Raw genomic sequence first — 25,020 nt, forward strand, 5'->3', positions numbered from 1 at the left:
ACATGGGGTACGTTGAAACATTGTAGTTTTCTTTAACGTCTTTAAATAAATTTCTGCAATACTGCCCTCAATTTATTGTCATTATCAACAGCCATCCACCATATCACAGACAACACATGTGCAACAAGCCTGGTGAAGTTAGAAAGGAATTTTTGTTTTTTGACCTTCTGAGTAATTTTTTTCTCTTTCAGAAATGTTTGATTATCTCAGAGAAGTTTATAGATCAAGTTGGCCAGATTGGGGGTATAATAGACACTTATACCAGGCTACAAAATGAGGTTATTAATATGCCATGGTGAAGTCCCTTTTTTGTGCTGTAAGCTTATAAACGTCAAATGGGCCTCCGGGGTTAATTGGAACAAAATTGAAGGGGCTAGTTGGAACATGTTCCAACTTACCCCAAACATAATTATGAATAAAAACATTGGATATGAGAAAAAAATATATAACGTATTTCACACTCTTCTGAACATGTATTGTATACCATGCTTGTTTTGTTTATGTTAGGTCTGAGTGTGCATTTAAGGCCTATTGTAGGCCCCTAATGCAATATTAACCCTGGGGGGGGGTCAATTTGAGCCCCCCCCCCCAAGAAAATTGTCCCTACGCCGTCGCACTAATTTTTTTACTACACTGCTCGCTGACTTTTTACTTTCAAGTCTTGCGCATCATATGAGACCAAATTTGCGATGCCCGTGTGTGCAGTTTCGAAATTACGCAACATTTTGTACATGCATGTTCGGACCCAAAATTGTTCAAAAAACGTGATTCAATGTACAAGGTCAATGCAAATTGTGTTTTTCAACCAAAAGTCATTTTATGTATGATTATTTTTTTTACTTTGTAGTTCAAATAGATTCATTTTATGCTATTTATGATCGCAAAAGAGTCCCGACAAAGTTCATCAGAAAAAACAAAGGTTCGAAAAAACAAAAATACAAAAAAAAACATAATATATAAGAAATTATATTTTTTGCAATTTTTGGTGGATATTTGTTATAAATGTAAAAAATGATACTCTCACCAAAAATTAGCATTCTAATAGCTTAATAAATAGAGTTAAAGGCAAAAACATACACACAAAAAAAATTTAGGGCAAATTTCATATGCTTATTTGCATAATTAATTAATGAAAAAAGTATAAACAATTAATTTTTGTCTTATAAATTTGATGCAGAAGTACATAAAATTGCTGATAGTACACTTAATTGCATGTAAAATCAAACGCACCCAAATATGTGGAATTCTACTACAGTCTGCTTGCGGGAGTGGCTGTATAGTAGAAAACATAAAGTTCAACTTAAATATTTTGAACTTGAATACAATAAAGCAAATAGGCTAAAACCATGTAATATTACAGTTTTAAGTAGTTTTAGTATAATTCTTAATTGACCATGCAGTGTTCCAACTTTTCCCATACCATGTTCCAACTTACCCCGTATTGGGGTAAGTTTGAATGTTTGCGATGGTCTTGTTCAAGGTGGATTTTTTCAGTAACCATAATAGAGTTACGGTAAACATTTTATGGGGTACATTTGAAGCCCTTAGATATATGCTTCAAGCTGATATATTGATTGTTGCTCAAATAAAATCTATTTGGATTTTACAGCCATTTTTGTCAAAAATGTTCCAACAAACCCCGGTCTCCCCTACTGTATAATGCTGAACAGTTATGAAATTTGTATTATATTTTCACAAGAAAATATTTACACAGCAAGAGTGATATACAATGTATGTACAAGAGTTGATGACACACACTACATGTGGTACTTTTGTTTTATTTCAATTTTTTGAATTTTTGCAGATTTGAAAATAAGGAAGCATCTTTCCTAAAACAAAGTACATGTAAGTTGTAACAATTTCAATCCTGCATATTCTAGGAGAAATCAAACCTTGTTTGCAGCATTCTGGGAGATATCTCGCATCATGATTTTGAATGTGAAATCTATTAAAAGCTTCCTGATATAAACTAATTTTATGTCCTTACGTGAACTTGAGTATAAAAGTCAAGACAAATACACTAGTTGTTGACAACAGATCTTTTTGAGAACTCCCCTCCCTTTTGGAATGTTCTAGAAATAATAAAGCATTCACTTGAAATGTTGACAGACAGATAACACACAAGATTTTTTTTAACACGCACAGGTTACCTAAAGAAGGGTGCATGTAATAACAAGGCCCCTATTTTCTGACAAACTGCAATGATAATAAATTTTGCTCTAGTAGATTTGGACAAAGATCTTTTCTTGCATCAAACATCATGTATGTGTTACTGATGCTCATAAGTGACAGATGGTACATGATAATTCAGTTTAAATGCTACATGTACTTTGCACACTCAACTAAGCAAGGAAAATACATGTACATTTTAAATGACATTAAGAAAAGCCAGAATTTTCTCACAATGAGCCCAATTTATTGTTAGTGTTTGTTTTTTCTACAGTGTACATGTATATTACTTATTGATTCCATAGATTGATATCATATAATTAGAATACAATAAAACTTGCCTATTTCTACTGCCTGTTAGATGTACTAAAATTCAGCTCGCATTGAATCTCACTCTCATAACATGGTATAGTGAAAAGTTGGCCCAGGTATAAATCAAGAACTTGAGTCCACATTTTCTATAGAATGCTCTTGTTTATTCTCTGTTATTCAAAATTTGTACATACATACGAAGCCCCAAACCGGACATTTTTGACAACCAAAAAAAAAAAATTATCACGTACGTACGTAGTATTATTACGTACGTACGTGATAATTATTACGTACGTACGTGATAATTATTACGTACGTACGTGATAATTATTACGTACGTACGCAGTATTATTACGTACGTACGCAGTATTATTACGTACGTACGTGATAATTATTACGTACGTACGCAGTATTATCACGTACGTACGCAGTATTATTACGTACGTACGTGATAATTATTACGTACGTACGCAGTATTATTACGTACGTACGCAGTATTATTACGTACGTACGTAGTATTCTAATTTTCATTGGTCTATGGAATCCGATATTCGCCGAATGTGGCCGACATCGGCACCCCGCATTGGCCCAACCAACGTCAGCTTGCTAGCTGGGACCATGGTTGGACCATAGTCATGCTGGTGATGATCATGACTTTTCATCGATTATAGGGCCTATATAACAGGGACCTGGGAACGATTTTTTCAGTGGGGGTGCTGAAATCTCTCCTCAAAGGTGGGGGGGGACACAATAATTGAATTTTCCATAATTACACACACACACACACCTCTAAGGGCACCACACACACACCAACCAATCCTCCCCCCACACACATATATATATATATATATATACATATATATGACAGTCACTTCTTAGCTTTCTTCTTATAAAAGAACATAGATATATAATGAGATAAGTCGAGCGCGATCGAAACGCGAGCTATTTTTGGGGGGGGAAATTCATGTATTTTGTCCTGAAAAATTGAATATTTTGAGCAATGTTTGTGGTCCTGAACAAGATGCGTATGTAACAAATAATAACTGCGAACGTGATCAGTGCGAGCAGATATTTTTTATATACGCTCTGGTCTGATCGAAAGGGAAGTGTTATAAGGAATGTTTGCAGTTACTCATTAAGACGATTCATATATCACCAATCAAATAATGCGAGCGCGAAGCGCGAGCTGAAAAAATTGACATTCCGACCTAAATACTGGACATTCTAAGCACTTTTTGCAATCATGAACAGGATAAGATGCGAGCGCGAAGCGCGAGCGGAAACAAAATTGAGATTTCAGACAAAAAAACGAGACATTCTAAGCACTTTTCTAATCAAGAACAGGATAGGTATATAAATATACAATTGATGCGAGCGCGAAGCGCGAGCGGAATTAAAAATGAGATTTCAGACCTAAAAACAGGACATCTTAAGCACTTTTCTAATCATGAACAGGATAGGTATATAAATATACAATTGATGCGAGCGCAAAGAGCGAGCGGAAACAAAATTGAGATTTCAGACCTATAATTGGGACATTCTATTCATGTTTTAAAAATCAAGAAAATGATGGGTAATTGGATATATTCTTACATTAATAATGTGAGCGCAAAGCGCGAGCAGAAAATTTTTGATATTCTGATCTGAAACTCCACACTGAATGCAATATGGTTTGAACAGATAAAGAGAAATCAGGCGAACATAAGAATAAAGATTTGATCAAAATCCGACAAGGAATATCAAAGTTATTGCATTTTAAAGATTAGCATTATTCCGGTGAAACAGTTTTAAGCATGTCTTCATTAATATTCAGTGAGCAAACTGATGATGTCATATCCCCAATTGTTCTTTTGTATTTTATTATATAAAATTAGGTTTATTTGATATTTTCCCTTCAAGAACCAAAAAACAGTTGAATTGACAACTGATTTAGTCTATTAGATATTCTTTGCTGCAACTTATTTCATTATAAGGGAGACATATCATTCACACTGGTATGAAAAAATTAAACAATTTTGATTCCATGTTATTACATGGAATCAAAATTGGAATCACAAGAAACAGGATAGTGGGGATGTGATATCTTCAACCCGCAAGGGCGGAAATCCCAGAGGGGACAGGGGGACGTGTCCCCCCTACCAAAAATAGTAGGGGGACACAATATCAAATGCCCCCCTACTATTTTTGGTCTTTCATGGAGAAAAATACATCACTTCACAATCGAAATAATAGCTTTTGGACTAAATGACCTTACATTTTGGGTGAAAAACTTTTTTTTCTTTTTTTTATGCTTGTCAAATTTTCCATGCAGGCCCTGGTCCCTCTACCTTTGTGAAGAGATTTCCGCACATGTCAACCCACCTATTTAATATTCATGACGACATGCATATCACCATTTTCATAAACTATTGCTAAACTTTAGAATTAAATAACTTAACTATTTGTTATCAGATTTTCATAAAATTGTATTTGATATAAATATTTTCAGCCCGGAGTAGCCCCAAAACAAGCTGCGTATCTGAATAAACATGCGTGCGCGTGTTTAGAGTTAGCCCTTTAGTATCTGGGCGTTGTAAATACTTTGTTTTTATTATAAAAATCAATAATGCGAGCGCGAAGCACGAGCAGAAAATATTTGATATTCCGATTTGAAAAAGGGTGAATTTAAACACTATTTTAAGTACTGTGTCGGAAAATTCTTAAGGGGGTGGGGGTCTACAAAACGTCGTTCATTTTCATTACATTTCTGTCATTCATCAACTTACCACAAGATTTCCAGGAGGTGTTGCCTATATGGAAAATAACACATGCAGCACCCCCACATTTTGGGGTGCTTCACCCCCAGCACCCCCGCTTCCCAGGGCCATGGGGCAGGGCGAAAAAGACTGAAATTTGATTTTTATTGTCTGAATTGTAATTCTTTATACAAAACACGGGCGGTCGGGCTCGCCCACACTTGATTCGACATAAAACCCTCTAAGTTTCAAGTCCAACCACACCCTTGTCCCTCCCTGCTATCGAGTAGTCATGGTAGTGTGTAAACTATAATGGTTATCACGTATCGCGCGCGACTACGTCTGTATCGGCGTGCCGGAGCTTGATTGAGTCGCGTTACATGTTATAGGAGGGATGTTATTGGAATATGTGAAAGACGTTGTATGATTTGCGATTGTCGGATGTGATAATTATGTACATTATAACATATATAAAAAATACAAAGGGAACCCGATTTCGTGGGGGTGCTGCCTATGGAAAATAATACACGCAGCACCCCCAGCACCCCCGCGAGTTCCCAGGTCCCTGCTATATAACCCACAATATTCATATGATAACCATTTCATTTGTTCTCGTCATCAGGCTGTGTTTTCAATTAAACCATTCCTTTCAGCTAGAAACTGCTAGAAACACATTGGGGAAAGGACAATTAAAGGCCTATTATGTTAGTGTTTTGGCGAGACAGTTTTTTTCAAAAATGTACCCACACGCGACACTGGGATGAGCCCCTATTATTTTACCACCCTTTTGAAATTGCTTCGTTCTCTGCTTAAATTTGAATATGATATGGTATTAATTGATGTAAATTAAGTGAAGATGTATAGGTGTTTAAAAAAAGAAAAACTATTTGAAGAGGCTGGTATTTAAAGGGAAATTCTATGCGGGAACAATCAAAGCAGAAGGCCTATTGTAGGCCCACATAAAAATTTAAAGCCTGCGGGCTTCGCGCTAGCGTGATCAGATTTCAGTAACTACCGGTATTTGAATTCATGTATGACCTTTTGGGAGATAACATTACGTACGTACGTAATAAATACTGCGTACATACGTGATAATACTGCGTACGTACGTAATAATTATCACGTACGTACGTAATAATACTGCGTACGTACGTGATAATACTGCGTACGTACGTAATAATTATCACGTACGTACGTAATAATACTGCGTACGTACGTAATAATACTGCGTACGTACGTAATAATTATCACGTACGTACGTAATAATTATCACGTACGTACGTAATAATACTGCGTACGTACGTAATAATATTACGTACGTACGTAATAATACTGCGTACGTACGTGATAATTTTTTTTTTTTTGGATGTCAAAAATGTCCGGTTTGGGGCTTCGTACATACATGTACAAATGTACCAAAATATTAATTGAAAAATAAAAAATGATTTTATGCTCATGCTTTATTTTCTGCTTCCTTTCTTCTCATTTCACTGCAAATGATTTTTGGGCACATCTCCCTTCATGATAAAACTAGACTGTACTTGATGGATGTATCAAGACAAACAGCACTTGAACAGTACAAAGTAACAAGCACTCCATAACAGTGTGGTCTCGGTTAATCTAAGGCTGCGTTTATGCGACCTCAAGCCAGAATCATGATTCAAAACACAAACATGAATCACAATACCACATAATCAGCGTTCAGACTACCTTCATTTTAAAGCTGTTTTTCCTCGGATTCTGACCGATCCAGTGCGCATCACAGTGCGCAGTTTGACAGAGGAAGTTAGGTCAACTTTTTTTGCACGTGTTTTGGCTCTCGAAAAATCAATCCTGTACCTTCCGAATTCAGTCTATTATACCACAATTTGTTTACTTATTATTCTTCTTGTCGGTTTATCGAAAATTGTGTTCGGATGTAAATTTTAGCGTAGATCCAATTTCATATTGACACTTGTTAACTCAACAACAATTGATATCATTGTCTGTTCAGTTAGTTCATTTACTAGTTCACTTGAAGTTGAAGACATGACCAAAATAAGATGAAAAGAAGTGGACGATGCGATGCCCAACACAGAATGCATGCATATCATATTATGTATAAATACACTGAGCATAGCGCGTCTTGAGCTTGGCAAGAGTCAAACCTTAAGTAGCCCGACACAATGACGTCATAGAATCATGATTGTAATCACGATATCGTTTATTCGAACATTTTTGTACGTGATTCTGCAGAAACGTCTTTCCAAACGCCCCTTTTTTCGTGTTTCATGTTTGTGATTCTAATCATGATTATATTCAATTTCAACTAAACACAATCGTGATTCTGCAGAATCATGATTTGAATCATGATTTAGATCATGATTCTGGGGTAAAAAAGTGGCGGATAAACGCACCCTAAAAGGTTAGCTTTTCTATTACTATAGAATACTGCAGAGCCCTTAAGGTGACATGACATGTTTTTTCTTTGATAACTTATTTCAACAACATAATAAATGTGCTTACTTGTTCCCTTGACTTTACCACTTTAGTTGTTCCCTTGACTTATATTCCATCAACTTAGAAATTAAATAAGTTGATCTCTTGATTAAAAACTCATTACATTGACTCACAACTTTAATTAGTCATTCTCTCTATAAATAATTTGTTCCAATGACTTACCAAACTTGTTCCATCTACAATACAGTGCTTTATAAGTCACAAAAATATGCATTTATTATAAGTCGAGGAAATTAGTTAGTACATGAGAAATGGGAGTATAGGGAATGACTAGGGAATGATTTGATAAGTCTTGGGAATAGGTACATGTATATGGCATGTAAAAAAGTTAGTAAGTTATTGAAACGAGAAGGTAAGTCATGGGAACGAGATTGGCAAATACAAGCCCGTCACCTCCTCAGGGGCTCTGTAGTATACCAACCAAAGATTTTTGAAACTGAAAGTATCTAGATAGACTTACCCCAATGATGGCGTTTAGTTCTGTCATAGTAACCTGCTTAGCTCGTTCTACTGCTGCTGCTACTTGCTGTTGATGCTACAAGAGACAGAGACAAAAAAAATAACGAGACAATTCAGATAAATTCAAGTCTCCACCTCAGGTGACATTCTAAATATAGCTATACATGTCACTGAAACCAAGATTTAAAATGTGGTTTCACTATTAATGTATGCACTGTGCTGTGACATCTTTGTTTACGCGATTTGGCTCCTAATGTTTACTCTACTTCTGGGTCTGGTATCATGCAATGTGGTCTTGACAATTATTGGACTTATCAATCAGAAACCGTGACAAGAATGTACTTTTTTATAGCATGAGCACAAAAATAATTTCTGATTAAAATCAAACATCACACTTGGCTTCCCAGACATATGTCTAAAAATCATTGATTTAATGCATGGTTGAAAATAAATATTCATTCAGAATTTGGAACTACATATATGTCAGTGTCTGCATAAATCATTAACTTTGCTGTTCTTCTCATACATGCAGTTCTCAAATATTGAGATGAAAGATCAACAAATAAAAACATTTTTGTTAAATACCCATTAATAAGGACAGTCAAATTTACTGTACTTTAACCACCAGTTATAGAAATCCTACCTATCTATAAAGACCATAGTTAATTTAGTTATACCTGGTTTCCCTTTGAAAATAACCTCCATTTAAAAATTCATTCAAACATATAAAAATAAACACCAATTTTCTTGTCTCCCTGGTGGTCAGTATACAGTATATGTATAAGGGATCCCAGACATACGTACACGTACACTGTATTAAGTCAAACATTTTTGGTACTCCAACATTTATTTCATATATTTCTAAAAGTTTAATTGAAAATTTGCACTGATCTTCAAAAAAAAAATGTGGTGAGCTGTTCACCAAGCGTGAAGGTCGTGAACACGACTCACACTCTTAGCCCTCCAAAGAATTTAGTGAGAAAATAATTTCATAATTCAATGACCTCGGGAAGTGTTGTAACCTTTGGAATTTGACCAACATCCTATTACGGTTATCATCCACAAAGCTTTCTCTCACTCCAGTACTATTTCTCAAGCCATGTGATTTCTTCGAGTATAATTTGATAAGAACAAACCAACAGAAATAGAGATAAAGAATTTCTGGAGATGTGTGCTTACGATCAATACAGAAGTATATATGTAGCCCAACAAACACGCACTAAAAATGCTGGCAATAAAATCTTATTTCTTTATCAATACAAAGTCTAACATTATTTAGCAACAATTGGCAAAAATATACAAAGGATGTACATTTCATTTTGAAAGGTTCAAAATAACAATAAATCCTTATCTATAAATCCTTATCTATAATTATCTATAATCCTTATCTATAATTTTTTTCCAGTTAGATTGAGAGTATGCCCCCTTTTTTTATTGTAAAATGACTAAAATTCTTTCATTATCTATTCATGCTTTTTTTTATACCTTGAAATAACAGTCATGTAACACTCGACATCCAAATTTGTCAATAAATGAGCAGGCCACAAACAAATCTTGTCTGTTAATCATGATTGAAAAAACTATGGCAGGTAAATGCAAAATATAGCACGTGAACGTTTAAAAACCTCACCTCTTGTGATAAAAATGGGATGATCTGAGCACAGATGGCATTCAACCGTTTTGCTATTTCTGTCTGTAAACAAGAAAAGAACAAAAACATTATACAATTGCAGTTGAACAATGAGTCAAACATCTTGAGACACTTCCAAAAAATACCACTAATTTGATTCAAACGGTAGACAATTAAAGACAAGTTGTATTTGATAGATATTCCAAACTGTACTAGCGTAATTTCATGTAATTGTACAATTTTACACAATGATGGACTAATTTGCAGAAATGAACTAAAGTAATCATATAAAGTTAAAAAGAAATGCAGGCTTTTGACTTGTTAAAATCAAATGTCTGTCTATATTTCAAGATAGTACCCCCTTTTTAATGCAGTACATGTATATATAAATAAATACAGGGTAAACACTGCAAATCACACAATCAAATTCAAAGGTAAATTAACTTTCAATAAAAAGCACTTTCTACATGACTTGATTTTGCAGTGTCAGTGGGTACATATTTATACCAGTCTCCACAAGTGTGAATCTCTTGAATGGTGTACGTACCTTTGTTTGAAGTGTGACATCATAAATGTCAAGTACTTTTGTTACTTTTGAGGTAAAATCATCAAATTTTACAAATTTCGCAAGTTTGCATTCAATTGCGATTCTTTTTGGAGTAGGAAATGTACATGTAAACATGGTTGTGGTAAAACATTTATGATTCCACCTCAATAGTAACAAAAGTAGTACTTTTCATTCTTGACCTTTGAACTTTTAACTTTGATCTTTGGATTCACAGATTATTATCTGTAATTTTATTTTAAAGATACATGTACACTGCACTGTAAAAGACAGACGGTCAGACAACACTACAATTCCAACAACAAAAAAGTGCATCTAATACCAGCTTCTGTGGATTGCTTTACAAATAGAAAAGAGTATTAAAACATGTTCATGGTATATCAAAGAATGTACATGACAACACAGTAATGCATTCCCACGTGAATGATCTGACTGAATATGATGCAATTAAGAATGTACATGTACATGTAAGAAAGATTTAATGAAGAATGAAGCCCTGGGAACAAATTAGCTTGTGTGAAAACAGAAAATTGCAAAAGTTGTACATGTACAGGGTATGTATGTACACGCCTTTCTGCACATTATTGCAAACAGACAGAAATAGGAAATCAAATACTCACCTGTTTGTGCATTTCAACGTTGAGTCCATATGACATCTCATAGTACTAAATAAATAACAAATTGAAGATCGTAATTCATTATATACTGCATAACACTGTCAAATTAACAGACTTGTCATATAAATTATAATGTACAGTAAAGTCATATAATGCAATATTCATAATGGATTTTCATGATCAGAAATGAAATTGCCAAACAATTTGTTTACAATTCTGATCTCACAGCAACTATAAACAGTCAAATACATTAATAGTTGTGAGTGACTGTTTATTATTACTAGAGACCATTAGGGAGTGATTGATACAAATTACTATGTACATACATTGAACTTGCATGTATGGTTTCTTATTATCTACATTTACCTAATGCAAAGCCAAAACCCAGTAAAAATCTAAAGCCTACATGTATGTACAGACAGTGTACTGTATGTCTGTACAGTACATGCACGTATTTACATGTATACATGTATCATCATTTTAATGACAATGAACATTTACAGCATACGGTACAGTACATACAAATCAGCAATTAGCATCCCCAAATCAACACATTTTGGTTGTTTTTTTCTCTTTCTAATTTTACAGGGTGCATTCGCACCCCCCCCCCTGGATCCGTGCCTGCGCATACACTGCACTTTAATGATTCAGATTGAATGAAGTCTGGCCATAAAACAGATTAGCATTCAATTAGGGGTGTGAATTACACTGTAGCGTGATAATTACATATACTCACTGCTAAGCATAAATACATTAAAGCTGAACACAATCACATTGTTTCACACTCACAGATCACACACACTTTCGATTTCAGTTCATGAACAATAAATTCAAACTTAAAGTGTTGTTTTATTTTATTTTTTCACACGATTGCCACTAGTGCTTTTCTGTATTACAAAATGTACTGTTCATACATGTACATACAAAATATTCACCAGTATTGCAAAATTTGTCAAATAAAAAATATCACTGACATACATGATGTATGTACAGTAAATATGCATTTTGTACCTTCAATTCGATTAAGACTTGTAAATAAGCAAAGAATATTGCAAATTGAGATGGATGTTTGAGCAATGAGAACATACATGTACTGCACAGTCAACAGTTTTCCAACAATACTAAACAAATATTCATCAGTCCATCAAGTAAGCCTACAGGTTCTACTAGTGTAGTGTATATGTACAACCAGATATAATGTCAAGTTTGTTTACATATTTACTAAAGACCTTGAAGAAAACTTACCATCACATAATGTCTTTGCATTTCTGTTTTCTCCTGAGCTAATTTTTCACAGTCCATCTTTAACCTGGTAAATAAGGATACAACAAAGATTTACTCACATGTATTAGATTGTATTGAGGAAAAAAAAACAGAATGGGCAATATAAAGGAAAAAACAAAATAATGAAGCCTTTAAAAATGACAAACAACCTTTGTAATTCTAAAACCCACAGGAGAAACAATCTTCCAACTATGTACATGTTTAACAAGTCATTCATAAGGATGAGGTTTCAAATCCCACTCCAAATCAATAATTTCAATCAGATATTTGACCTCAAGAATAAAGGTCAACTTTAAAGGGGAAGTTCACCCTGACAAAAAGTTTAATGTAAAAATAGCAGAAAAAATGATAAAAAATATTGCCAAAGGTTTGATAAAAATTCATCAAATAATTAAAAAGTTATTAGAATTTCAATTATTTGATTTGTGACGTCATATGCGAGCAGCATCCCTACATAGGGAATGGTAAAAAATCAATGAAATGTCATTTTCTCAAAAAATTGAAAATGGTTTTCACTGTACCTTTTGTATATCAATAGACAAATCATTCCACACCCGATCATGAATAGAAAACAAAATTAAGTCATCAGGAACCATATAAAATTTGAAATTCATGCATTTTATATTACATAACACATGGGGCAGCTGCTCATTTATGACGTCACAAATCCAAAACTTTGAACTCTAATATAAACTTTCTTACTCTTTAACGGATTTTCCTCAAACCTTAACCAATGTTTTTTACTATTTTTTCTGCTATTTTTACAACAAAGTTTTCTTCAGGGTGAACTTCCCCTTTAACACGTGCATCCAATTTCCTTTATGGAAATGATGATATCAGTATCAGGGTTCCCAGCTTTTCAAGAAAAAAAATCCCTGATGAAGTTTTAAAATTCCCTGATAATTAATTTAAACCCATTCACAGTTTCGCATGTTTTCTACGTTGTTGCAGTGAGTCACATGTATTTTCAGCATTAAAAACTATACTGCAGTCATAGAGGCTACCCTTAAAAACCACCATAACCAGTCATTCAATGAATGTTGTTTAGATAATGCAACAAAATACATGTATAACAGAGTCTGACTGACTACCGTGCTTTCAACGTTTAGGCCGATCAAAATTCCCTGATTTTTCCCTGACTGGAAAAAAGTAAAATAATTTCCCCTGATTTCCCTGATGGGCTGGGAACCCTGCAGTATACACCCCAGTCACAGCGGTGAAACTGACTCCAGACCGACCAAACCTATTATTGTATTTCCAATGACATATCATTGATCAGTTTGGAGTAGGTTTAGTAGGTGTGACTGTGGCTTTTGATTGGGATTTCTGTTGCATTTGAACAATATGACTGCTACATTTAGTCTCAAATATATGCAAATTTCAATTCAATTCACACTATTTGATCCATTTATCTTGAATTTGGATTCAAATCTTTTCCAGTAATGTAAGATGTGTTCTTGAACACTATACTCTCAGCACTGTTTTTAAGTTCTGGGATTTGGGGGGAATGAGTACTCTGTAATTCTGTTTTAAAAAACATAAAAAAAAGTATCACATGTACATGTAGGTATTACACAATGCAATGTAGAAGCAGTACCGATTTTAAAAACAACTAGGGCCTACATATTAAAGTATGTATGTACTGTTCACTGATCTTTTTTTAAGAGAGAGGGAAAAAACCAAACATTTCACAAGGAACTCCTAAAATCATTGACCTCAAATGACCCTCAGCCTTTGCCTAGTGACTTGAAATTATATTTGTCCATTTGCCGATACCTGAAAACAATTATGAAGGTTATATGGAAAAGAGGGCAGGCTGATACTGTACATGCAAAATTGTATGTAAAACAGAATGTATTAAAGCTAGTATTGAAATTTGAAAAATAGGTTTTTCTTTTCTTAAAATACCTCCAAATCAATCCAGTTCATTCTGGCAAGATTCACAATACAACCTTATATCTGCATAAATGGGATGCTTATTCAATAGATCTAAATTGATAGTTTGACTGCCAAATCCGGTGCCTACATGTACAAACAAGTGGAATGCCTCTGGCCGTCTCACCTGCATCACGCGATTCAATATAGCAGCAGTGCTGATTTTGAAAACTACTATAACTCGCACAAGATGTTCAGTGATACTTGGTTACTCTTATTTCCACGTTTTATGAACTAGACCAATACACTTATAGAGATATGATGGCAATTCAACAAATACCCCCAACGTGGCCAAAGTTCTTTGACCTTACATGACCTTTGACCTTGATCATGTGACCTGAAACTCGCACAGGATGTTCAGTGATACTTGATTACTATTATGTCCAAGTTTTATGAACTAGACCAACACACTTTCAAATTTATGGCTGTAATTCAACAAATACCCCAATTTGGCCAAAGTTCATTGACCCTAAATGACCTTTGACCTTGATCATGTGACCTGAAACTTGCACAGGATGTTCAGTAATACTTGATTACTATTATGTCCAAGTTTCATGAATCAGATCCATAAACTTTCAAAGTTATGATGGTAATTCAACAGATACCCCCAATTCGGCCAAAGTTCATTGACCCTAAATGACCTTTGACCTTGGTCATGTGACGTGAAACTCATGCAGGATGTTCAGTGATACTTGATTAACCTTATGTATAAGTTTCATGAACTAGGTCCATATATTTTCTAAGTTATGATGACATTTCAAAAACTTAACCTTAGGTTAAGATTTTGATGTTGATTCCCCCAACATGGTCTAAGTTCATTGACCCTAAATGACCTTTGACCTTGGTCATGTGACATGAAACTCAGGCAGGATGTTCAGTAATACTTGATTAACCTTATGGCCAAGTTTCATGAACTAGGTCCATATACTTTCTAAGTTATGCTGTCATTTCAAAAACTTAACCTCAGGTTAAGATTTGGTGTTGACGCCGCCGCCGCCGTCGGAAAAGCGGCGCCTATAGTCTCACTCTGCTATGCAGGTGAGACAAAAAGCCAGATCTGAAAAACATGTTTAATTTCTAAACTTGTCACAAAGACAGCATTTCTTAATTAGCAGCTTCAAAGCCACCTCAATATGAAAAATAAAAATATTTCATTTCTTCCTATCAAACTGGATTAATAGTGATATAATTTTTACTAATTTAATATGTTTCTTTACTAATATTCACAAATTGTATCAGTTAGGCCCCACCCCCTTGACCCCTGCAAGGGGCCCGCCCTTATATGGGTCGCTGGACCCAAAGGCATGAGGTTCTCGAATGGAAGGGGGTAAAGAGTCATTTCCCCTCTAACTTTTAGAGGGGTTGACCATTCTTAATAACCACAAAATTTCTTTTGAACGTGAAAAGGGATTTTTGTTTTCATTGATTTTCTAGTACAAGGCTACTTTTTAAGCTAACCATCCCAAATTTTCTCCATTGCATTGTAGGAATACAGTTTACACTTGACATAAGCTATGGGAATTTAGCTCTTCTTAAATTTCCAAGGCATTTGGGGGCATTTCAGGGGAAAATCTGCCCCAAGCCCTATTGTAATTTTTCTTCCCTGGTGAGATATTTTGACAAGCAACACCAGAAACACCGGAACTTGTGTACAAAGTTGAAATAGAACTAAATACTTACGTATGATACTGTGCCTGTAAAAAGCTAAACTCTTCTTTGATTCGATCACATGATTCTGGAATTGTGAATTTGAATGGCTGCCCAGGCTGATGGGGTGTCTGAAAAAAAGAAATGGAAAATAAAAAAATTAAAGTCACTAAATCAATCATAAAATTGTATATTAACTGCTTCCATGGACACAGTAATTTTCAAAGCACACAACCACTTTCACAGATATCGGATTCATGTTAAAACATTGAGAGATTTCAATACCATTTTCTTTTTCATTCTACCCTAATGTTTTTATCCAAATGCGTATTAGGAAAATAAAAAAGAGAAAATATTTCAAATACAGCACTTCTCATGTTTTCCCTAAAAATACATGGGGAAAGCCTGAGAAGGCAAAGTGTAAAACAGATAATAAATCAAAGTGTTAGTCATGTACATGTACACATTCACACTACACACAAATCAAGCTAATATGCTGCAGCACTTCAATAGTGTGTTGATATCAAGCCAATAATAACATCAAACAAAATCATGTTTATATTTTATGACATACTGTAAGAGCACACTGTATAATAGTTAATGAAAGCATTCTATGTCAACAATTCCAGGAAGCTGCATACATGTACGTATCAGTTAGCATGTTAGGATCATTGGGTTCTAGTGATACCGACGCACAAATTCGTGGTGAGTTCAAATCCCAACCATGGTGTTGTTTCCTTCAGCAAGAAATTCATCCACATTGTGCTGCACCTGACCCAGGTGTAGTACATTTGTAAATGGGTACCTGACAGGATTTGTGTGCCAGTAAAAGGGTGGCTAGGCCTACAGCCAGGGTTAATAATAACAATTACCGCCTGGAACACTGCAGAATGGAAATAATATAATATTCCGCTTTATATTATAACAAAGTCTCTATTGGCGCTTTACAGATTATTACCCCGGTCATCAGATCCTTGCATGCCTGCACACAATAAATGTACCCTCTCCACTCCCTGGGGAGCATTCCAACAAGAGTTCCAAGACTCAATTGAGAGGCATACTATGCATCAGGCTTCGCATCCTACCGGTACCGGGTACCCATTCAACAACTGGGTGGAGAGTGGCAGAGTGTAGACTGATGCCTTGCCAAAGGATGCTAGGCCATGGTGGGATTCGAACACACGACCCTCTGATTACAAGGCGAGTGTCAGAGCTGCTACACCACAATGCTTCCACAATGGTAATGGATACTTTGAATTTTCAAAAACTTTTATTCATGGTTGTAAACTTGTCATGTTAGAATAATTCATTATTTCCCCAAGGCTAAGAATAGATGGCTCTGCTTTTGCTTGCAAAGAAAATGTGTGCTTAAGATACAGAGGTATATGTATCAATCTTCTTTTTTAATATGAACCATCAAGGACACATGTTTGACTTGGATGAAAATTCAGTAAGGGGCATTTTGTACAGTCTGCTCCTGTTACTGATAATTCTTATACATTTAATTTCATTACAATTTTTAGAGGAAACCAACAATTCATAGAGGCTCTTTATGAATAAACAAGGGTCTACATGTAGACCCTATCTTATACACTTTGGTCATAGATTGCTCTATGCCATCATGTACTGAAAATTTTCGACTGAAATATTTCATTATTTGGTACATTAAGAAACTTGCTTCAATACCATTTTGCTTTTTCTTCATGCCCCCCCCCAAGAAAAATTGTAACCATACACGTATGGAAATAATGTGGGGGAAAGACGTGTTTATTAAAATCACATGTAGGCCAACTTGTTGATGCAGTACTTACTGAGAAGGAAAAAAAAAATAGAAAAAACAAATCACCTACATGTAGATGATGTTATTGATGTATCTAATCTACTTGAAACTCTATCTATTCTTTTGACCTAAATGTACATAAATGTACATGTATGCTTACATGTGGTGATCTACTTTTGTGACCTTTGACCTCCTGTATCATATGTATATTGTGATTGTGGAATTTGCCCCCTCATGAAATCAAATTTAGGTTTCAAAAGGTGAGAAGGTTGCGAACCAAAGAGGAACTTGAACCATGGCAGAAACCTAAGAGTTTGACCTCAATTGACCTCTGGCTATGAAATAACATAGGGGTCTCTGTAGGGCATGCTCTATCACACATGTACAGTGTACTGTATCTTCTATCCTAGTGTACAGACAGATCACAATAATTGTGAAAATACAGTACTTAAACTTTGTAAAGAGTGACAGATTTATATCTCTCATACATGATGTACATTTGGGCTTAGAGGAAATTTGGTTTCCCTCCAATGTTTAATATGTTATGGTGCTATTTCAGTCTACAGGCAATATATGTACTACAGTACTTGAACTATAAAATACTGAAACCTGGCCATTGAGGCTACTCTTGGTGATATACATCTGGACCTGAATGTTGCTCAGTGCAGGATCATCTGCTCTAACATTAGAGTACACTCAGTTACACTAATCATTGTATCTACAATTAAGTCTACAATTCAGGACACCCTTACAACATTTTAAGTTACAAATCCTTATAAATGAAAAAGGGTCAAACTACAAAATTAACCCATGCCCACTCTATTCTTTCCAAAAGTCAAACTTACTGTAAGCTTGAAATTTCTTTAGTCAGACCCAGAGTACAGGCCTGTGTAACACATAATTAATCAATCAACAAGTGAACGCTTAGGGCAGTCTTGCCTGCATTACAGGAGTTCAAGCAATGCTGACTTTGAAAACAATTAAGATGAATAATTATTCACAAAAACAAAAAATACAAGATTCATTGACCCTACAATGTACACAACCTTTGAACTTCATCATGGGACCTAAGACCCTTCAAGACAATCAGTGATACCTGATTACCCTTATGTCCACGTTTCATAAACTAGATCCATGAACTTTCAAAGTTATGATGGAATTCAACAAAAACCTCCAGCATGGTCAAAGGTCATTAAACCTTAATGATCTTTGACCCTAATCATGCGACCTACATGTAAAACTAATGCAAGACGATCAGTGATCCTTTATAACTCTTACATACTTATGTACAATGTATGTCCAAGTTTCATGAACTAGATCCATACTTTCAATGTTCTGACATTTCAAAAACATAAACTTGGTTTAAACTTTATCCTGGACATATAGCTAATCCCACCCTGAGGCCAGCTATCACCACCAGAGTCCAGATCTCATGCAAAATTTACTTGACTTAGGCCAGACTAGTCTGTAGTCAGAATTGGAAAGGCTTCTGATGACATCTGTCGACTGTGTTCCGTATATCCAGAAGATGTTGAACACTTTGTCTCATCCTGTCCAGCCACTGCATCTGTGTGCGGTGACCTCATCAATCACATAAAGGACAACAATACCAGACGATTTCCAGGTTTCTTTGAGGCAGACCCCCAGTTATTTCTAGAATGTATTTTTTCTTCCCCCTGTACGCATTAGCAGTGCTAGTGAAACCCAGCTCCACACTCTTATTTTATACTTCATTCGCAATCTTCACACAACGTGCCAAAATCTTTTCAGCAACTTGTCTAACTTTAGCAACCCATAAGAAGCGTCTTCAGTCATTTTTACTGATATCAGTGATCTCCGACCTTAATGGAGAAAGGAAACAAGAGAGAGGTTAAGATTTTGATATCCCCAACATCCATGGTTTAAGTTCATTGACCCTAAAGGCCTAAATAATCTTTGACCTTGGTCATGTGACCTGAAACTCGGGCAGGATGTTCAATGGTACTTAATCACCCTTATGTCCAAGTTTCATGAAATAGGTCATCATAACTTTCCAACTTATGCATGTTGGGGTAGCGAAATATAAGTTTGTCAAATGAGTTGTGAAGCGCAACAGGGGTACGTCTTCATCACTTCTGCATCACTGATTTTTTTTTTATTATAAAATATTAGCACATAAAAGGTGTTCATCCATTTGGAAAGGGGCAGCACATGATGAAAAATGTTGCACGTACAAATTTAAGGCCTGGTCCCACTAGCTGACGGACATAAAACGCATTCATAAGGGACACAAGCGTACAAGCAAAATTTCGGGGGTGGCTCCATCCGTTTTCATCTGCTCCAGAAATGGACAAATTAGCGAAAATTTTGCGAAAACATAATGGACACGAACGGACGTGGGTAGTATGTAGCGCGGACGTTAAAGGGATGTTCATCAGAAACCTTGCGCAAACAAGTGGAATGCCTCTGGCGGTCTCACCTGCATCACGTGATTCAATATAGCAGCAGTGCTGACTTTGAAAACTACTATAACTCGCACAAGATGTTCAGCGATACTTGGTTACTGTTATGTCCATGTTTTATGAACTAGACCAATACACTTACAGAGGTATGATGGTAATTCAACAAATACCCCCAACATGGCCAAAGTTTATTGACCTTACATGACCTTTGACCTTGAACATGTGACCTAAAACTCACACAGGATGTTCAGTGATACTTGATTACTCTTATGTCCAAGTTTCATGAGTCAGATCCATAAACTTTCAAAGTTATGATGGTAATTCAACAGATACCCCCATTATGGCCAAAGTTCATTGACCTTTGACCTTGGTCATGTGACCTGAAATGTGCACAGGATGTTTAGTGATACTTGATTACTCTTATGTCCAAGTTTCATGAATCAGATCCATAAACTTTCAAAGTTATGATGGCAATTCAAAAACTTAACCTTAGGTTAAGATTTTGATGTTGATTCCCCCAACATGGTCCAAGTCATTGACCCTAAATGACCTTCGACCTTGGTCATGTGACATGAAACTCAGGCAGGATGTTCAGTAATACTTGATTAACCTTATGACCAAGTTTCATGAACTAGGTCCATATACTTATGCTGTCATTTCAAAAACTTAACCTTCGGTTAAGATTTGGTGTTGACGCCGCCGCCGTCAGAAAAGCGGCGCCTATAGTCTCACTCTGCTATGCAGGTGAGACAAAAAACGGATGGAAGTGGATGACAGCTCCGAAGAGGTTACCAAGGATTTTGAATACTTTGTTTACGAGATGCATACACTTACATCCTTTCTTTTTCTGTACTTCTACTAACGATGTATATACGTTCCGTGTACCTTTATAACTTTCCTCCCTCTTTCCGATGGACGGATGCTCGATGGGCATGGATAGAGCTTATGAAGCATGTACGTAATGAGTACACAACAGATGCATAGCGTTTTCCAACAGATGGCAATCATTTTTTTTCCATTTTACATTCTTTTTGCATCTGTAAGTACAGGGGGACCGGCCCGGGTCTTTATGCATTGCAAGGCCTGGCGAATACTCCATGATCAGACACACAAGATTAACATCCGTCAACTTTTTTGCCCAGGTCAAGGCATAGTTGGCTGAATTCAAGGTAGAATACAAGCATGACAAGTAGAGGTTTAAAAGAATATTTTCTTAAATAAGAAAGAGATGCTTAGATCCTAGGTCATAAAAATACAACAATCAGGACCAGACATCATTCCAAAATTCCTAACAACAACATTTAAATTCACACAAAAAATAATAAGGCAACCAATAAATATTAAGCTAGTGCCTAGTCTACAATAAAAATAAGGAAGTGAATATCTATTAAAGCCAAGGAGCTACATCAAAACATCATGATCTAGTATAATCAATATAATCAATGGACAATGCACTAGCACATTCCATGTCTTAGACAAAGTACTACACGACTTACTGCAATATCAGTCAATGGGACCACAGTGAATTAGCTGAGCAATTCATGACTGATTGATAGTGTGTTTGCTATGGTCGGGTTTATGCGATATGCGTACCGCGTACACCACACCGCACACAGCACTCATAAACATTAACACTATTTCTAGCCGACTTTTATATCATTAGCACACAAAAACAACGAAATATTTTACTTACTGCATGCCTGGTCTGCGGATACATGACGGCAATAGGTAACTGACTCCTTTTAAGAATCCAGAATAAATGTAAAAATCGACGATGATATATTCCAATACTCTAAATCCTCAAGAAACGCCTTGGTGTCCGGGCCATGAATACTCGATTCATGTGTAAACTTAGCCGTTCCAAACAGCGAAGCATGCACGCAGTGTGTGTAAAACATATATATCCCGTGCATACACACAACGCGCTTACACACACTACGTGTATATCCAATGGGCGGGCATGACAGGCTTTAATACTCAATACACTGTTTGTGTGGTGGGAAGTAATTTGCCCGCGTATATAGTGTCTGCGTATATTCGTCCAAGTCAATTCAGCGCTGGTGTACACTTGTAGTTCAACGAGGATATATTCAGTTGTTGGGGGAAATAGATACCGCTGTTATACCTCAAAAGCCTCAAAAGTATACATGTTCCATGTTTTAGTTCGAAAATTAACCAAAAAATATAATTTGAAAAACTGCACGACCCGTAAACCACTTTAATTTTTTTTCCATATCCAAAACTATAAATCTGGCTTAGAATAAACTATATCATGTGCGGCATTTAGATACCACATAATAGGTCAGTTTCCACGCGGGACGCGACGACAAAGAAACAAGTGATATATTCCATAAAAGGAAAGTAATTGATTGGCTGTATCACCGACGGCGATTGAACGTGACCAGTAAGAACCGAGATATTCACGTGCCGCTAATTTATGTCAGCATAGTAGATTCAGCAACCAATCAGCGGCGCGTTCGTCCACAGGCCACGCCCTGCGAGTGACACCGTGATCACGCCTGACTAAAGTTCAGCTGACAAATTGGTGAAAGCCTCACCTACCACTTATCCGCGGAATGCGGGCACAGAAACCGATTGCATTTCACGCTGATATAAGCTGGCAATCCAGCCTCACACTATACACACTGCGGCAGACGAGGCTGCACAATATTCCATAGGGATTAGCTAGCCAACAACAAAGCAAGGAAAATTATCAAGTTACCCTGGGGGTAGCCGCAACGGGGGTTCGAACGATAAGATTGCACTTACGTGAGCGAAAAAAACTCGCCCTTATTTATTAAAAATAAACACAGGCGATACAGTGTACATGTATCCGGCCTAGATGGTGTGTGTACCCGGGAGGGTTTGCCGTGAAAACAAGTCAATCAAATATTGGCTGAGAGATCTTGCCTGAATTGAACACAGCTACGGCAAACAAAAACTCAACATTGCGTTTTAAAACGTAGGTTTTCTTTTTATTATGGTGGATTACTGAGTCTCACCTGTTTGGCTAAGAGTGGGGTATATTCTAAATCTTCAAAATTATTAAAACCCTTTCATTTTAACGGAGGTGTGAAAATCGATCTTCTCAACTTAAATTAGTATTAACAGGGGTATCGATTAATGATGTCAGCCTACTCGTTAAAAAAAACTTTGATTAGAAAAAAAAAACATTTTCAAAAATCACAAAGTCTCTCTTCACACTCATGGACCTATCACCATGTCACACTCAAGTCCAAATCAACGCCTGCAATATACATATGGAGGTCATATTGTGCCTCGTCAGGACATGATCAGGGATATTCGTGTGTCCGTTTGGTGTATTTGTCATGTCTTTTTTTTTTTTTTTTTTTTTTCTTTTTTTTCATTTCATTACATCGAGTCGGAATTTCTCTAGCCCTGACTGTTTGGAACAGCCTTAAGTCATGTTAAATGAAAATTCCACAGATATGGCATCATCGAGGAGTTAGATTCAACACACGGCCATCAGTCAACAGAAAACAAAGACTATCATAAAATGAAATCTTATAAAGACCTTTCTACGGCTGGGTGATAATAATTCCCACCGCCAAATATTATTCCCGACGATAGCAAGAACAGCCGCAATGCTACGCCTATACACATATGCATTATCACGCACGGAAGGACACGCCCACTATCCAGCGAAAAATCGGTGACTTTACAGCTACGCCGCTGATTGGCTAAAGCATATTCATCTAATTAACTTCACGTGCTCGCGCCGAGTAAATTGCATAGGCTCCAAATGCTTGTACACACTGTCAAAGGGTTTCGCTGTAAAAGATGTGGCTGATTGAACCAATGTTTATGCTACCGCAGTTAAGTCCACAAATGAGGGTATTGGTTTAGTAACCCAGCTTAGGAAATAGTGGAAATAATAAGTGAACATGGTAACCTGTATATCTAAACGACCATTCAAGCATGCATATTATTAATATTATTATAAGATACCTTATATAAAAAAAAAATATTCTAAACGGGTGATCAAATTTTGATTTGTCGAGTTTCCCCTTTTCACCCGACAGCTTTTAATTTTCTGCTCTCACGGTTTTCTTTTCCTTTCGGTTTTATTGATTGAATAACATAACATTCAATTCAAGATGGGACACGTTATAGAACAATACTTTAGGAAGGAGAAACAAAAATAAAGCTCAAAAACATGTGTTTAAAAAAATGTCTGAAGGCATGCAAAGAGTCAGGTCAGAATGCGGCTACAGACCAGTCCACGAGTGCTCATCAAATTCCCTCAGGTGATAACATGAACGGCTCCTGTTACTAGGGCAACAAGGTCGTTTTCCCGCCACCTTCTTGGTTTTGTTTTGTTTTCCCCCTCACAAAATAATCACGCCTACTTACAGGCTTTCCGTGGTGGGATCTGTAATTATCATTTCCATTTTTGTTTATAAGTCCATGTCCTGTTTTCCTTGGTGTTTCCTCCTTATCCCAATTCTTCTTAAAGGACAAGTCCACCCCAACAGAGAGTGGCTTTGCATAAAAAGATAAAGTTAAATCCAACAAGCACAACACTGAAAATTTCAAGTATCCCTTCACAAAAATTATATTCAAGATTATTACATATCAGGTTGGAAATGGAGGTGGCTGCTAATAACAACGTGAGCATAAACCAGTTATTAAATGAACAAAAAATAAGAAGAAATTAAAATAGAAAAGGAAATAAGAAAAGAGAAATAAAAGGTCTCCAGAATCCAGCCCCAGTATACGCACAAACGGACCTCGCTGATCAACATGAAAACGAAAGAGATTGAAAAGTGTACGTCACATCATGCACATGATTCATGTTTGATTTATTTTAAATACAAGAGTTTGAGTGATGAAGAGTTAATTCAATGGTTATCTTGGAGAAACTTTTTGAACTTATATGCGAAAGAATTTAGGCTTGGTGATTTTTTGATGTTATTATTAATAGTT

At 36.0% G+C, this 25,020-nt stretch overlaps 1 protein-coding gene across 1 annotated transcript in view; it reads right to left on the minus strand.

The window, feature by feature from the left end:
- Positions 1 to 22,416, minus strand: part of LOC129262521 (transducin-like enhancer protein 4) — a 57,902-nt gene extending 35,486 nt beyond the window's left edge. The window contains exons 1-6 of the mRNA XM_054900648.2: positions 21,767 to 22,416; positions 15,886 to 15,983; positions 12,232 to 12,295; positions 10,990 to 11,034; positions 9,805 to 9,867; positions 8,176 to 8,250 (exon numbers count right to left, since the gene is read on the minus strand). Of these exons, the coding sequence (XP_054756623.1) occupies positions 8,176 to 8,250; positions 9,805 to 9,867; positions 10,990 to 11,034; positions 12,232 to 12,295; positions 15,886 to 15,983; positions 21,767 to 21,790 (369 nt within the window). The 5' untranslated portion in view covers positions 21,791 to 22,416. The remainder of the gene's footprint in view (positions 1 to 8,175; positions 8,251 to 9,804; positions 9,868 to 10,989; positions 11,035 to 12,231; positions 12,296 to 15,885; positions 15,984 to 21,766) is intronic.
- Positions 22,417 to 25,020: the final 2,604 nt, after the last annotated feature.

This window comes from Lytechinus pictus, chromosome 5 (genome assembly GCF_037042905.1).
Source record: "Lytechinus pictus isolate F3 Inbred chromosome 5, Lp3.0, whole genome shotgun sequence".
In the NCBI taxonomy this organism is placed as follows: domain Eukaryota; kingdom Metazoa; phylum Echinodermata; class Echinoidea; order Temnopleuroida; family Toxopneustidae; genus Lytechinus; species Lytechinus pictus.